The following is a 16,065-nucleotide window of genomic DNA, read 5'->3' on the forward strand; positions in this document are numbered from 1 at the left end:
CATCTTCTGGTGCAGCCTCTGTACTTTTGTTCATGCAGATTGTGATACCTTCCCTTCTGCCCTTTGGAGGTTGGTGCTGACGTCACTAACAGTGGTTTAGAGTCTTTCTTTACAGCTCTCACAATGTTTCTGTCTTCAACTGCTGTTGTTTTCCTTGGTCCACCCCTTCGAGATGTTACTTATTACACCAGTGGTGTGTTTCTTCTTCAGGACATTCCAAATTGTTGCACTGGCCAATGTTTGTGCAATGGCAATGATTGATTTTCCATCTTCTCTGAGCTTCACGTTTGCTTGTTTTTCACCCATCAACAGCTCTCTGGTTTTCATTTTGGTTACACCTCTTAACTATAAACCCAAATCTGAAACTGAGTGTAGATAGTTAGCACTATTTATTATTATTATTATTATTATTCTTATTATTACTATTAGCTAACTGAAAGAAAAAAACAAAAAGCTGAAATGGTGATCTCTTGTCTCATATTCATCTTTTGATCTCTAATCCAAATGTTTTCAGTCTAATACCAATACGTTTGGAGAGTAGTGTATTTGATTAAAGCATAGTACCTCAAAATGAATTTTTTACCATTTTGGTTTTCTATAGCAGCAACATAGCGGTAATTGTGCATAAATGTTATTTATTACACAAAAATATAATGTTTAAAAATTGTAGTTAGTGGTTACCATCCTCTGAAACGGGTTTCCCGAAGAAATGGACGTACTGTATAATTGCTGCACAACAGAAAACAATTGTGGTAATCTTAATAATAAATGTATCCCTACAGTAGTGTGAGGGTAGTTTTACAGTAGAGGCCAGCCTTAAACATCTTTAATTTGTAAATAAAGAAGAGAACTGTTTTTTTAAATTAAACAATTAAATTTGCTTTGGCAACTACACTGAGATACACTGAGAACTAATAACAGTTCTACACTAATATGAGAGACTTCTATCATTGTATTCACACATAAAAACATGGAAGTAAGCTTAAAATTGAACTAATACACATTTTCATAGGTTAATTATCCTGAGGTCTCTGTAATATTATTCATTTTTTAACGGATTAAAAAAGGACAACAAAGATAGAGTATCTAAATTAAGAACATACCATTTGATTTGAGACTATCAATACTATGATTATAGTCCTGCAGTGCATATTACTATTTAGCCTTCCTTGCATTAGCTATTTAAACAAGACTTAGTGAAATAAATTTCCTGCAATCTGCCTGAAATGATGTTTCACTGCCTGTTGCTCTCAGAAAAATAGGCCAGCTACAAAAATACCTGGACACCAATGTGTTATAGATATACTTTCTATGCAACTGTGCCACCACTAAAGAGTAAAAAGAACACAAAAATCTTATTCTAACTGTACCAGAACTGTGTAGGGCATTTAATAGTACAATAGTTTATTTTTAAGGCCATTCTCTGTTTGAATTTATTATCGAAACAGATTATGAACATTTCTAAACATACTTGACCCAACTCAACCAAGCTCACAAAAAAAGACAATTAAGTCCTATGAATAGAAGTACACATTTTAACCTTCAACAGAATAATTTTTAAGTTTATTTCATTTAGTTTCACATGGATCCCATAGAATAAGAATACAGCAGAACCCTGGAGAGTCTTGATTTTTTTTTTTTACTCTTATTATCATAAATACTAATATAATTACATCATACACAATAAACACAGCACTATCCAAAGGCATAGAGAGTATCACAAGACATCGTTCACCACTAACAACAGAGTATATTTCATTTCAGCATATTTATAAGAGCTACCATGAAAGAGAGAAAGAGACAGAGAGAAAAAAAAACAGAGGTCGGGGGACTAGAGGAAGAGAGAAAGCCAGGTGTTTCTACAAGGCCTGAATCGAAGAACCCTGATTATTTTGTTTTTATTTAAAAATTTATCAATCCAAGGCTGTGCAATGGGTCAATATGCTGAAGATAGACAACAACTCATTCTGAATCTGAAGAGATCAAGACATTTCTCTTACCAACTGGCAAAACTGATCTTCCAAACAGAGGATTGGCAGTAGGGTAGATGTGTTTACTATATATCTGGAAAGAATTAATTACCGCTTACTTTGTGCTACAAGTGGAATATAACAGAGCTGCTGCATGTGCTGTGCAGTGACCCTATACCGATGTATTAATGCGCTGTCTACAGCTTTTCCTGCAGCCTCTTATATATGTTTAGGGATGCATTCGAATATAAGCACTAAGATACATGCAGTAAATTGGTCCATCTTCAGAAAGAGATGGATTGAGGATGCAGGAGAAATATATATAGAGAGAGACAAATTATTCAGACCGCCTCCTAATTATATCTATTCACCAAGTAATAACCAAGGTCTTGGAAATGTGTTATAAACTTTATTCTCATTTACCTAAGTGTGATGTGTGTACTGACTACAGTGTGATAAAAACACGGTTAAAAAACTATATAACTCTGCTTTACAACTTTCAGGAGCACATACTAAAAGGAGATCAAAAACAGGATGAGGTTCATCGACAAAATCAATAGGATGCCTTTACAAAAATCTCGACAAATAACCAAACACATGCTGCTGAAACTGTTGTTCAACGCCCCACACCACAGTTTTCCTACTAATAGTTTCTGAAACAGCACAACAAATATGGGATACTACCATGCTCACTAATTTTATTATCTATAGGAAATTTTATTTTATACATCGCGATAATAGTGTCGTATTATCAGAGTACATCCTCTCTTGGGACTGAGTCTGTTAGATGGAAAACAATGTATGAAAACATAAATAAGTCTACTAATACCCCAATATTATAATCTATTCACTGCTTTTACAATACATTTTTCTGTCTCTGTCCACCTTTTATATCGATAGTTCTCTTGCCATTCATCACTGTGGTACGAATAATTTAAGGGAATCAAAGGGCAACGTGAGCTCCTAAACAGAACTAAAATAAATGCAATTGAATAACTCTGTGCTCAACATTTGTTGTATAACAACTAATATGGAGTGCACAATTATTCAACTGTGTACATATATTTTTATCATATATAGATCAGAATGTTGATATTTACACAGCACAAACAAATACATTCTCCCAAGTTAAATATTACTACAATTTTTTTTTCAGAAATGTAAATCTTTTCCATAGCAATTGTACTCTTTTAAATGTTCCTCAATCAATGTTTTAGTATTTGTATTCAAGTTTTTCCCGTATAACCAAACAGACAATCCTCTGTTGTCTTCTACTATTAAATACATCACGAGAATAAACATCATGTTACATATAAGACCTATACCCCCATATACCCCCCCAATATCTTTGCTCCCCAGAGGTGTTCCCCCTCCCAAGGCCCCACCTGTTTCTGCCCTTAATGCCTCCCTGTCTCCACCTGTCAACTTACAGATACACAAAGAGACAAACAGCGGAGTGTGGAAACGCAGATGGTGGTCGAGAGCCACACTCCAAAATCACCAGAGCACCCTGAGAGGAGAAAAAAGGTCAAGAAGAAAAGAAGAAAACGTTAACCAAACTGTCACAGGATGATCACAAAAAAATACCCCGTGAACATATAAACCACTTATAAACTAAACTATGCCTTTGTAAATATTGCACCTGTATTATTAATCTGTGTAAATGTATTTCACACTTCAGTTCCCACTTTAAAACAGTAGGGAAAGCAAAGAAGAAACACAAAATGAACGTGATCTGGGCAGAAGAAATAAATGAGCCTGCGCTGTATCTTTTGGCTCATAGTAAGAAGCTAAAAATCTTTAAAAAGATTTTCAAGGACCGTAAAAACAAAAGCAAGAAGCCATAGCTTTTATAGTGAATGCTAAACGATGACGCTAAAGGCCCTGACTAGTATTATCTGGAGCCTTGATGTGCTACAACAAAAGCTCTTTCTCTCATGGTTTTCAGTTTAATACAGTATTCATAGGGAACATTGGAACTCAAGGGCAAATAGAGCAGGTGGGTGAGATAAGAGTTGCTGTGAAGGGGGCTGTACTGCTTTGCAAGTTAGATGTCATGTAACAACACCATGCTCCATAAACACGTTGTGTCAATAAACAACAACTGTTTTCCTTTTTTGGGAGAAAGCACTCAGCACTTGGGTGACTGTAATCAAGAGACTGCTTGTCAGGAAAATATTAAATATGGGTTGTTTTTAAAGGATTTCACAGGGGTTCACAGTTTGTTCAAGTCTATATTAAAAACATAGTGTCTTTCCCATATGTAAATTTAAAAAGTTAATATTTGCTAAGTCCTCTTTTCCATACTGGCCATGAACATTCTAACAAGATTCCAGTGTAAATAATGAGACCAGCTGTCTGCAAAGTTCCTCCTGTCATGATTCTCTTTGCATGCTCTTATTTTGTCGTGTTTTGCATTTCCAGTTTTTCTATTTTGCAGATCCTACACTTGTGTTTGCTTGTCTACCTTGGTGCCATCTCCCGAATTACCACACCCTTCTTCACCTGCACTCATTGTATTCAAAACCCGCTCCCAACTTTATTCTTCGCTAGATTCTTGTCAGTGCTCCAGGATCCTCATCCCCTTGCCATGAACCTCTGCTATCTAAACTTTTTGATTGCTTGACTGTTTGCCATACTTTCTGAATGAAAACTATTGGCTTTCACTTATAGACTTTGTTATTGGTAGTTTGTTTGGGCAGTCAGGCTTATATTTGTTTACAAGTCTGTGCATGTCTAGTGACAATCTTTGCAATGTTTCTGAGGCCAAATAAATCCCTCCAGATGATCCAGCAGCACACCTCATAATTACGCCACTCTTTAGATCTCTGCATTGGCTTCCAGTAGCTGCCCAAATCAGGTTCCAAGCTCTGACTCTCGTCTACAGAGCAACATCACTTTCCTACCTAAACGCCTTCATCCAAAACTACTGTACTCTCCCAACAAACAGCATTTGGGGCTCTCTTCACCGCACAGACGATCACTGGTCCCTCAATGGTAGGACAAGCAATCATACTCTGCATGCTCAGCAGCTTCCCTCCCAAAATTCAAACAACTGTTGAAAACAGATCTCTTCTGTGGATGAACTTCCTATGTATGCACCTAAATGTAAAGCAGAGTATATGTATGGCCTGTATGGACAGTATTGCTTGCTGACATTGTCAACATGAAGGTTCAACCAAGGTATTTATGATACTGAGCTGCAAGTGTTAACCAGAATAATTATTTTTGAGTTGTGTTAGGCTATTTAGGTATATCCAAATTTGAATGCCATTCAAGTGAGCAGATGCAGTAAGTTTTTTGCATATCAGCAATGGAAGTAATATTTCACTGCTGATCATGGACCCAGGAGAGCATGCAATATGCAACTACTGAACCAAAACATTAAAATTAGTGTTTGGTTAATGTGTAGCAGATACAGGAAATACAGTATGTGGTATATGCATGCATGCATATTTGCATATGCATATTTTGTCTATATTGTGAATAATAAGATTAAATAATAACCCCCTACAATGATGTATATGATGTTTTTTCTCCTACTCTAACAAGTGTGTTTCGTATATTCTGTTTTGCACTCACCATCCTGCAGCTGTGGTTTGGCTGGACAGGCTCACATTTGATTAGAGTAGGAAGTGGGCTGCTGTTCATAGTGCTGGTTGTAACCTCCATCCTCGCTGTAGCCTCCCGGCTGGCTGTAGTCGGGCTGGTAGCCTCCCTGGGAGCCGGCGTAAGGGTCCTGCTGACCATAGCCTCCCTGGGCAAAGGAATCAGGGGCAGGTTGCTTTTCCTGCGATGGGACGTAGGTTCCAGTGAAGGCAGCCATCCAGCTGGTCTCCTTGAACACGAACCACAGGTTTCCTATCCACAGGATCATGTTGATGAAGCCAAAAGCCTGTGCAGCAGCAAAAAGATGTGTGTTTAATCTAGTAGCAGCATTTATTGTTAATGTTTTCATATCAGTGCTTTATACCATTTGGGTTATGTGGGACATACCACAGAGGTGTTGAGGCCAGAGACCTTGGGTTCATAGACTTCACGGCATGCATTCTCTTGTTCATCACAGGCTGAGATGAGAGAAATTACTTTCTCTGGATCAGTGGCTGTTTTAACATCTGAGAGGCCCTTAGCCCAAGCACATGAAGAAACTAGCCACATGAAGGCAAATACTGCCGTAACAACAAAGTCCTAGGGACAAAGAAGATAAGATAACCCGTTTTTACCAGTTGACAGCTGCTAAATTAGATTATACTGTAGGAGTTGTATGACAAGAAGGTAAAAGGGACAAACAAAACTCACAATCTGGGCCCCCTTGTTGTTTGCACGGTACTTCTCCAGCATGAAACAGTATACAGAGAGGGCTGCCATAGAGTAGAGGAAGGAAAAGACACCGATGGTGACAAAGAACTCAGCTGATGAGGAGTAGTCTCCAACCAGGAATAGACGCTCGGGATGGGGCCCCTTACAGGAGGGGGCATCAAAGTAAACCTGATGGAGCCTGAGAACAGCAGGAGACAGAGAGAAATGAACAACTGGAGAGGGGCAAAGACAAAGGATGGGTAAATGATGATACCATACCATTAGTATGTGTCACCTTGTGTCAGTGTGTCTCTTTTATTTACAACCCCAATTCAAAAAGAGTTGGCACGATGTGTAAAATGTAAATAAAAGAAGAATGCAATGATTTCCAAATCTCATCAACCCATATTTTATTCACAATAGAACATAAACAACATATCAGGTGTTAAAACTAATTCATTATGAATTGGAAGGAAGCAACGCATCTCAAAAAAGTTGGAACAGGATGATGTTTACCATTGCGTAGCATCCCCTCTTCTTTTAACATCTGTATGTAAACATCTAGGAAGTGAGGACCACTTTTTGGAGGTTAACGGGAGGAATGTTGTCCTAATCTTGTCTGATGTAGGATTCTATCTGCTCAACAGTCCTGTTGTTGCTGGATTTTTCATTTTAGGATGCACCAAATGTTTTCTATTGGTGAAAGGTCTGAACTTCAGGCAGCCCAGTTCAGCACCCAGACTCTTCTCCTGCGAAGCCATGCTGTTGTGATGGATGCAGTATATGGTTAAGTATTGTCTTGCTGAAATAACCAAGGTCTTCCCCGAAAGAGACGTTGTCTGGATGGGAGCATATGTTGCTCTAAATCCTCTATGTACTTTTCAGCATTGATGGAGCCTTTCCAGATGTGTAAGCTGCCCACACCATAGGCACTAATACCATCAGAGATGCAGGCTTTTGAACTGTCCGCTGATAAAAAACACGGAGAACACAGTGACATTTCTGCATCGTGTTCACATATGGCTTCTTGTTTGCATGATACACTAACATTTGGGGATTGCACAGCAAACCATATTCACAGACAGTGATTTCTAGAATTGATCCTGAGCCCATGCAGTGATGTCCAGTAGAGAATCATGCCCGTTTTTATTGCAGTGTTACCTGAGGGCAAAAAGATCACAGGCATCCAGTTTGACCTCCGGTCAATGTTGATGTTGGGATCTTCAGAATCCTCAAGTTTGTATATTTTTGTATAGTGTGTATGTTTTTCTGAAATTGTTTCATATTATTAGACACAGTTGGTCACAGGTTGGTGAACCTGCTCACTCAAGAGGCTCTGCCTCTCTGAAATGCTCCTTTTATACCCAGTCATGTTATCGACCTGTTGCCAATTAACCTAATTAGTTGAAAAATGCTTCTCCATTTGTTTTAGATTTGCAGAAATTACTTTTTCCATCCTTTTGTTGCTCATGTTCCAACTTTTTTGAGATGTGTTGCTGCCATCAAATTAAAATTAGCCAATATTTTCTATGAAATGGTAAAATGTATTATTTTCAAACTCTGATATGTTGTTTATGTTCTATTATGAATAAAATATGGGAAACTTCCTCAGTAGATTTTTCAGTGTAAAAACATACACTGGTACAAAAAGTAGGGCCCAACATTTATATATCTCATTTTTACAACACTACAGTGACAGCTGAATACATACCTGAAGGGATATTCAAATTCTACTTCTATGCCTAGGTTACTCTCTGACCGGTTTTTACACTCCACGCTCATCTTGAACATGCCAGAGTAGCTGCCACATGTCGAAAAGGCAAAGATTGCAAAAATCTGCAGGAGAAACAGGAAGGAAGACAAGAGATGGTGAGAACTTGACAAATTCATTGACTTTTGTCACCTTCAAAACCAACTGAAAGACAGTGAATACACGAAGTGAGGTTTTAAGATGACACCTTTTTCCACAAGCGGAGGAGCACATACAGCATCTATTAACAGCTTTATCTCAGTTTATTTACTAAATTATAAATTAGGTGACAGGTCCACTTGCACATTGCAGGCCATTCTGCACCACATGCAATGTCTCTAACAAGCTGCTGAAAAATATACACAGAGTACAGATCAATGCTTTACCAGTCAACACAGCAGGGCCGGCACCTGTTGCCATGGTAACCATTACATTTTTCTTGTCACCTTTCCGTAAATGTTGCACAATTTTTTTGTATTTTGTGGTACAACAGTGATTTTTCATTCCTTCAGAGAGAATGCCTTTTTCTTCACTTTCACTTTCCACCTACAGTCCTATAAAGCCACAAACAAGCACAAGCAGACATTCATGGAGATAAACTCACAGTCTCTCTTACAGACACAGCAGATTAGAGGAGTCTGACTATTTTTACTGCACCCTCCCAGTGGCACAGGGTAGATCCGATTGGATGGAAAATCCACCTATTAATCTGACTGAGGTGCTCTACCATCTGTCACCAGATCCTCAACTACAAGCAACTGTAAAGCTAGTCACAGCACATACAGTACTCACAGCCACACCCCCACACGTGACACACACACACACACACAGACACAGACACACACACAAAAAAAATGTCATTCCCTTCTTAACTCTAGTCTTATACTAGACTATACTAATCTATACCTCCTGCAGGAATCAACACAGTATTTAGAGTAATCTTAAAGCTGATGTGAGTCGAAGGTCTGTTTGTTGGATTTATGCACAGCGGTTGCAGAAATCACTTTCCTCATTCTTCCATATTCCTGCAGGGCTATTTTGTATTTTAGTGTCCTCTCCCAGCACCCTTAACACCTTTTCTCAATGTTGTAGGCAAAAGACTAATTAACAGGTTTTAATAATCAGTGCAAATGACTGTGGATTTTATGAAACTGGTAGTATACGTGTTTGAGAGCTGGATAAGACAGCTGACAAACAATATAGTCTAAACAGTTTATTACTAAGTAGTATTAAAAAAAAGTCTATTACTGTCTGGAGGGGAACTGTAGAGCAACAATCCATCCTAAAACACAAATGAATAGTCTTTCCCTGTGTATCACAGATGTGCAATTAATCAGCATGTGCAGGTCATAGAGGATGTGTGTATTATGGTATTTTATCCTGTAAGTCATTCTTTTCTTTCTGTTTAATATCACTTACTGAGGGTGTTCAAATGTTTTAGAGCACCCAGTGTCAACATCATTCTTTTTATTATCAATTTGAGACATTTAGATGTTAATATTTCACAAGATAAATCAGTACATTAGCTGTTTTCTCTTCTTTTTCTTCAGAGATATTTTGGAGAAAATTAAAATTCAGTCAAACTGGATTCTCTACTAAACAATTGATCACTTCAAGCCCCACAGCTGCACCATTCGAATCATGCTTTTTTGATTTTGATTACATCAACATAAAGTGAGTAATTCAAGTGTTATTCAAGTCAATACAGCCCATCCTCGCAGTTCCCTAAGGCTCATCTAGCTCAATGCGCAGAGGTGCAATGCTAACAAAATGGTAACAGCAGAAAATTAACATGCTCAGAAAGACAATTAATATATTGCTGTAAATAAATGCTTTTGGAAATATCTGATAGCAAAGAATTGGACAGATCTGGGGGATTACTAATAATACTACAGCTTTAAGGGGCATGAATGTGTGGGCCACATCTTTCGGCATCCATTCAATAGTTTTCAAGACAAAAAATACAAATGCAAATTCTCACAAATTAATAATTGTCTCGTCCTTCAAACATTCCCCCTTTTGAGACAGTATTTCTGATAATTCTTAAGATATGCAGTCTGCACCAGAATGGTGGACAGCGCATCCTCACAGCCACATTCCTAGCGTGGCTAAAAATCACTAGGAGGGAAAGTGATTCTTAATGTAGGCGGCCTTCCTATAAGAAGTGCACTTTTATGGTGATGGATGAGTGAAAGGAAGGTGTGATGGAGGAGGAAGAGAGAGACAGCCAGGCTGAGAAAAGAAATGGTGGTGCACTGAGTGTTAGGTGCCATGGTAACACTATTGGCTGCATCAGACATTGAGGAGGCAGAGGCTGGTTTCTACCCCTCCTGCTGGATGGTCATCAGTTATTATGCGTGGAGAAGACACAAAATCCTACACACTCAGACACAAACGATCAGTCTGCTACTGATTTTCTCACACTGCCTGTCATTCTTTCTCTCTCTAACTGGTCCACACTTGAATACAAGTATAGTCAATATTCCAGCCTGATGAAGATAATTTGATATTTGAGTTACAAAACCCCCAATTTATTAAAAAAGAACAAAGACGACAACAAAAAGTGATTTCCTGTCAGGTTTAAATTATTGCTTTACATATATATTAACTGTGTTCAATCAGAAACCTCTTTCTCATCTTTAGCGATTGCCAAGGTTTGAATATTTCATATTTTAAGTGTATGGTAAAAAATATGCATTGGAACATTTAGCCAAAAGCATTGAAATGCAGAAATAAACACAAGCCGTGTGAGCCCTGCAGTAATAATGAAGAGTGAACAGCAAAGTGACACCAACAGCCTTTCTTACACATTAGGAGCTACGCCAAAATAAATAAGGCTCTTTCTTTATGTTATCACAAACAGCCTTTTCATGTTTGCTGGGAATGAGTCAGAGTAGTGATTTCAATGCAGCTGAAATTCAACATAGCCGTGTCATTCCGTAGAGGCAGAGGCAGGCAGCTGTTGGTGTATGCTGTGGACGGACTCTAAATCAGCTGTATTTCCAAACTCAATGTCTTCCAACATCCATCAAATCTATGCTTTGTCAGCAATATTCCCCAAAGACAGAGACAGAGGGTGGGGCACGGTGTGGAGGTGGACAAACCTCAATGAGTCACGCAGGATACTGATTTAACCACAAACATTCAGTAAAAATAATGCTGAGACGTTTTCATAAATAAAGTACCATATCCATGCTCAAAAGTAGAAAACAAATTTAGAGCTGAAATCCTCAACATGATAATACTGATCCAATCTATTTTGTGTCCTTTAATCTCTCTAATTTAAATATGAGAACATGAACACAGCTGACAAATCGCTGCTTTGCATTTTATATAAAAGCACATCTGCATCTACTGGCTGCCACAAGCAGCTTGATTCTATGACACAGAAACTGGCTTCGGAATCTGGAACATACTTTTGAGAGATGGCTCCGCTCTCCCCTCCTAAACCCACTGTGTTGCTGCTGATGCATGCCCATATTAATCCAGAAGGAGCAGCAGCTCTAGCAGCTCCTCCTCTAGTCTGACGCTGAGGCATCCAGGCCTCCAAACACATGATTCATGGGCCTTGGCCTCCTGAGCGCAGCTGCTGATTGGTCAATGGCTTGCTGTGACCCAAGGAGGCAGCAATGAGGTGCTGGCACACTCACACCGCTCCAGGGAAGGACTACAGAGTCATGCAGTACACTCATGCCTCTGACTGTTCCCTGGCATATCTGCAGAGCCCATTACAGTGAGTGACTCTGTCAGAGCGCCTATGGCATGTATGTTTTCATATGTGTTGTGTTACGTTCCCAGGATGAGGAGGGCATAGCTAGTAAAATGGGATAAATGCACAGGAGGGTTACCGCCTCCTTCAATCTGCCCCAAAGTGCTTGTAGAATTACAGCGACCAGTTAGTGACCGTGTTTGGCACTGAAATGATCAGGACTGCAATTATATTATTTTATAACTCAGTTGGTAAGGCAGTGGTCCACGCACCAGTGGTTCGATCCCCGGTCCAGGGTATATGTCTCTGGGCAAGACACCGAACCCCTAACAGCCCATTCCCCTCCCCAGGTGTGCAGTGCCGGTCCAAGCCCAGCAGAAATTGGGGAGGTTTGCGTCAGGAAGGGCATCCGGCGTAAAAACTGTGCCAAATAAACATGCGGACAATGATCCGCTGTGGCGACCTTGAACTCACGGGATAAGCCGAAAGGACAAAAAAAATAAAATAAAAATTAGGCAAAATCTTCAAATGTCTTCTCAGAGCATCACTCCAAAATTAAAGAATATTAAAATTACTATAACATATGGCAAACAAATGCATCCAATCCTCACATATGAGAAGTCAGAAATAGAACAAATGGATGGATCGATGGATATGTTCCTCTCAATAACTGCAGCTCTACAAATTGTCAGTTATGATACAAACTACACACAGAAAATTAAAATCATAACATAGCATCACATTGGACACACATTTAAGACTTTGCTGAATGGCCTCAGTGAATAATTAGAGTCACTAATGCCACGACTGTGCTGCCCGGCTGTAGAGAAAACAACTGGAATACAGAGGCACCACTGTTAACCCTGAACGGTGTGAGCGTTTCTACTGCTGATGAAAGATAGACAGTGATGATGATGGAGGACAAACAAATGACATTTGTCATTTTTCATTTTATGAGAATATCTGGGCCTACAAGACAATAACCTGAAAATGTAATCAGCTAAACTTATTATCAATTTATCTCCTTAAAATTGTTTGCAATTTCTTGGTGGGTTGTTTTGTCCAACTAACAGACCACGTTAGATATGAAATGTATCACTGAATAAGAAACAGGCAATTGGTAAATCTGCACAACCGAGAAGCTGAAAATGAGTAACTGGGTTTGGCAAGTGACAATTAACTAATTAACTGCCTTAGTCACTAATCGATTAAACTGTGACGTTTCAACAATAAATGCGATTGGGGGACTATATTTAATCTTGTCTGTTGTGACCAGGGTATAAATTGTTCACTAGATCCATTTTGTGACGTACCAAAAAGTAATCAATTTAAAGAAAATATCTTTGTTCAAGTTAGGATGAAGACATTCTACAATCACTGAGCTTAATAAAATAACTTCTGCGGCTGCATGTTCTTTTTTTTTTGTCTTTATAGATAAACTAATGAATCAGTAGTTAACTGGCTCCATCATCTGGTCAAACCAAAGTAATAAGAAGTGCACCAGTGAGCAGAGGTCATGTCTTCTGAGAAGGATTTGACAAATTATCATATATTCCTCAGTGGGCTGACACAGTGTTACTACAGTAATGACGTAATACATCCTGCTGGTGACTCCAGCTAAGCCCTGCTTGGGAAGTATCATCATAACCACAATCTGGGCAAAAGAGACTCCTTAGTATTAACCTGAGCCTTTACATAAATGTAGTAGGTAAGAAAGATAATATAAGACATGAAGAGGACTTTGTGTTTCTTAACAAAAGATAAAAAAATCATAACATAAGTGGATTAATCTGGGAAGCTTTTTCAAGAGTGACATGCATTATTTAGCTCCATGCAGCTATATGACTTTTATTTAGCAGAAGGTCACACACCTTTTGTAAGGTATATAGCTTTTTACAGACAACAGTAACACTGTAGTAGTAGTCTATCCATATTAATAGGGTTTTTGTATCAAAATAAAACGTTATTCCTTATAGATTGTTTTGATACCCCATCACAAGTGATGAATTAAATATAATAATAGGCACTCTCCTACTCAGTGGGGTGACTGTATTGGTGTTATAAAGAGATATATTTATATTGTGCATTGTAATGGGCTAATGGAGGTCTTTTATTTGATTTCTCTTACTTTTGTTTTAAAGGTAAAATAATAGAAAGAAAAATCACAAAAATAAATGAAATGCATCAGGGCTATTTATTTGAGTCAGTGATAAATGTAAAACGTAGGACTTACCCATTGTAGTATTTTTATAAATCCCAATGGTTGTTTAATTACTGTGTACTGCCCTTGGGCCACCAGCTGTCAAGACACAAAAAAATCAGAAATCAGCGGATGAAAACAGTTTCACAGTGAGGTTGGCTCTGGTTGTGTGAAATCGGCGTCCCCGCGTAAAGCAGACCAGACATGAGACTGATATGATGGTGCTGATTAACAAACACACCTAATTACTTCAGACTCACAGCCCACAGCTCTGGTCTGCTGCCGGATACTGCAGGTGTTTATTACATAGCAACTATCTTCCAGTTGATAAAGTGAGTCAACTGGCACCTTTGTGGTCTATGAGATGAATAACTGCAGTAGTTGTGGTATTCACTTGAGATGCTCTAATAGTGGTGTAATGTGTGCGCAGCAGATTGTTCCTGACAGCATTACAATCAGACAAAGCTGATTAACCGACTGGCTTCTCTGCCCTCTTCCTCCACAATTCACACACACTTGGTCTTTTTTGTTCATGTATGAGGACATCTCGCGAAATCTGTGTAACGGAGGCATAAGGTGGGATCGTTTCCTCGCAGGTGAATGCGACACAGCAAAGAAGGTGGTGCTTTCTCCCCGTATGCACGAATAAATGGCAGCACGGGAATAAGCAGCAGTGGTGGGGGTTTTCTCTCAGGCTGTGGGTCTACTTTCCCCCTTGATGCTCGTTGTTTTGTCCAGCAGGTGCCAAACCTTCGTATTAAAGATGACGCACGAACTGACAAATTCAGCATGCAGAGCAGGCTGACAGCGTGATATCTACTCATTTCCCATGTCAACCTTGTTGGCTTTGCCACAAACCACACGACTATTTGGGATATGAGCCACATAGATGCAGGAGACCGTCCTTTTCGGTGTCGGGCCTACTGCGGCCAACCAAAAACACAGAGGGCCTTCTTGGATATTAATCAGGTTCCTGTTTGTTATCTTAGCAACAGCAGGCTAATTGGGACGTGAATAATCTAAATCAATTACCCGAATCTCTGGAGATAACAGGCTACATGCTTTGCTTCCTTCACTAAATGTTATTGGTAGACCAATCTCTGCATCCTACATATCTTTGGACGGGCCGCTTCATCGCATCGACTGCAGCATCGCTTGGAAGAAATTGTTGTTGAAATTGTCTGCCGTGCCTTTACACAAATGCAATGTTCAAACTATCGCATAAAACAGTTATTCGACAGAACTATAAAGTGAAAACCAAAAGCTCTGCGGTCTGTGGCAAAAAAAAAATATTTATGTTATGCAAAAGATAATAAAAAAATAAATAAACATCAGCTACATTTACAAATTGTAATTAAATTGAGGATTTTCCTCCCAAAGCCTTACCTGGTTTACAACATCCATCTTGGCCGCTTACTCGTTGATAAGAGGATCAGAGGGGCGGAGGGGGGGAGGCGTCTCATACGGAACAGCCCAGGGAAGGAAAACGCCAGGAAGAAAGAGCTGGACTGCGTCACCAGCTTGGAGAGGACGTTCGAAGCGCCGTGACGTCAGACAAACTACTGGACTCGGCGTAAAGACGAGTTGAGACGTCTGTCCAATCACAGCGCTGCTTTATTCTAAGGCAGCTGAGATTGCCCGGGGGTTAGGATGGAGAGAGGAGGCATGGAGACCGTTCACGCTTTAGTAGACAGAAAAAGGGCTAAAGAGAGCTAAATAAATAGGTCAGTGAAGGAACTACTGCTGGTCATTAGCAGGCAGCACTTCACCTGACATCTATAAAAACTGTAGTGACACCATATTCTACACGTAACAATTTAGGAAGAGATCTGGGGGAGCTGACATAACCCATGCAAATAGAATAAAACATTAATAAACAGCTTGTAATTTAGCACGGAACAACAGGCACCCAGAGGTTATTGTTTGGCAAACTCCCTTTCCTCTAAAAGGGGAAGTGGAACCCAGATGTTACCATCTGCCAGTCCATTAATGGCTGATTATATAATTTAATCTTTTGTATTTTGCTGCGGTTTTCAACATCCATTACAGCCCTGCTGGGAGCAAAATAAACCAAAAACTAAAGGACCTCTCAATTTCATTAAGTACACTGTTTAGAATGGTATCAAGTTCCTGCAAA

General features: G+C 39.3%; 1 protein-coding gene across 1 annotated transcript; it reads right to left on the reverse strand.

The window, feature by feature from the left end:
- Positions 1-1,541: 1,541 nt before the first annotated feature.
- Positions 1,542-15,464, reverse strand: sypb (synaptophysin b). Its single transcript, XM_067526425.1, has 7 exons — positions 15,315-15,464; positions 13,962-14,027; positions 7,981-8,105; positions 6,270-6,468; positions 5,967-6,158; positions 5,553-5,865; positions 1,542-3,480 (listed from the first exon to the last, which is right to left on the reverse strand). The coding sequence occupies exons 1-6, from the start codon at positions 15,330-15,332 to the stop codon at positions 5,584-5,586; spliced, it is 882 nt and encodes a 293-aa protein (XP_067382526.1). The 5' UTR covers positions 15,333-15,464; the 3' UTR covers positions 1,542-3,480; positions 5,553-5,583.
- Between the last annotated feature and the right edge of the window lie 601 nt (positions 15,465-16,065).

Source organism: Channa argus, chromosome 13, assembly GCF_033026475.1.
Source record: "Channa argus isolate prfri chromosome 13, Channa argus male v1.0, whole genome shotgun sequence".
In the NCBI taxonomy this organism is placed as follows: Eukaryota; Metazoa; Chordata; class Actinopteri; order Anabantiformes; family Channidae; genus Channa; species Channa argus.

Bases quoted from the DNA above. Each gene is read 5' to 3' on its own strand.
- sypb (XM_067526425.1), bottom strand. The intron at 8,106-13,961 runs GTAAGTCCTACG...TTTCTCCTGCAG, and splicing joins TTATAAAAATACTACAATGG to ATTTTTGCAATCTTTGCCTT. The intron at 6,159-6,269 runs GTGAGTTTTGTT...CTTTGTCCCTAG, and splicing joins ACAACAAGGGGGCCCAGATT to GACTTTGTTGTTACGGCAGT.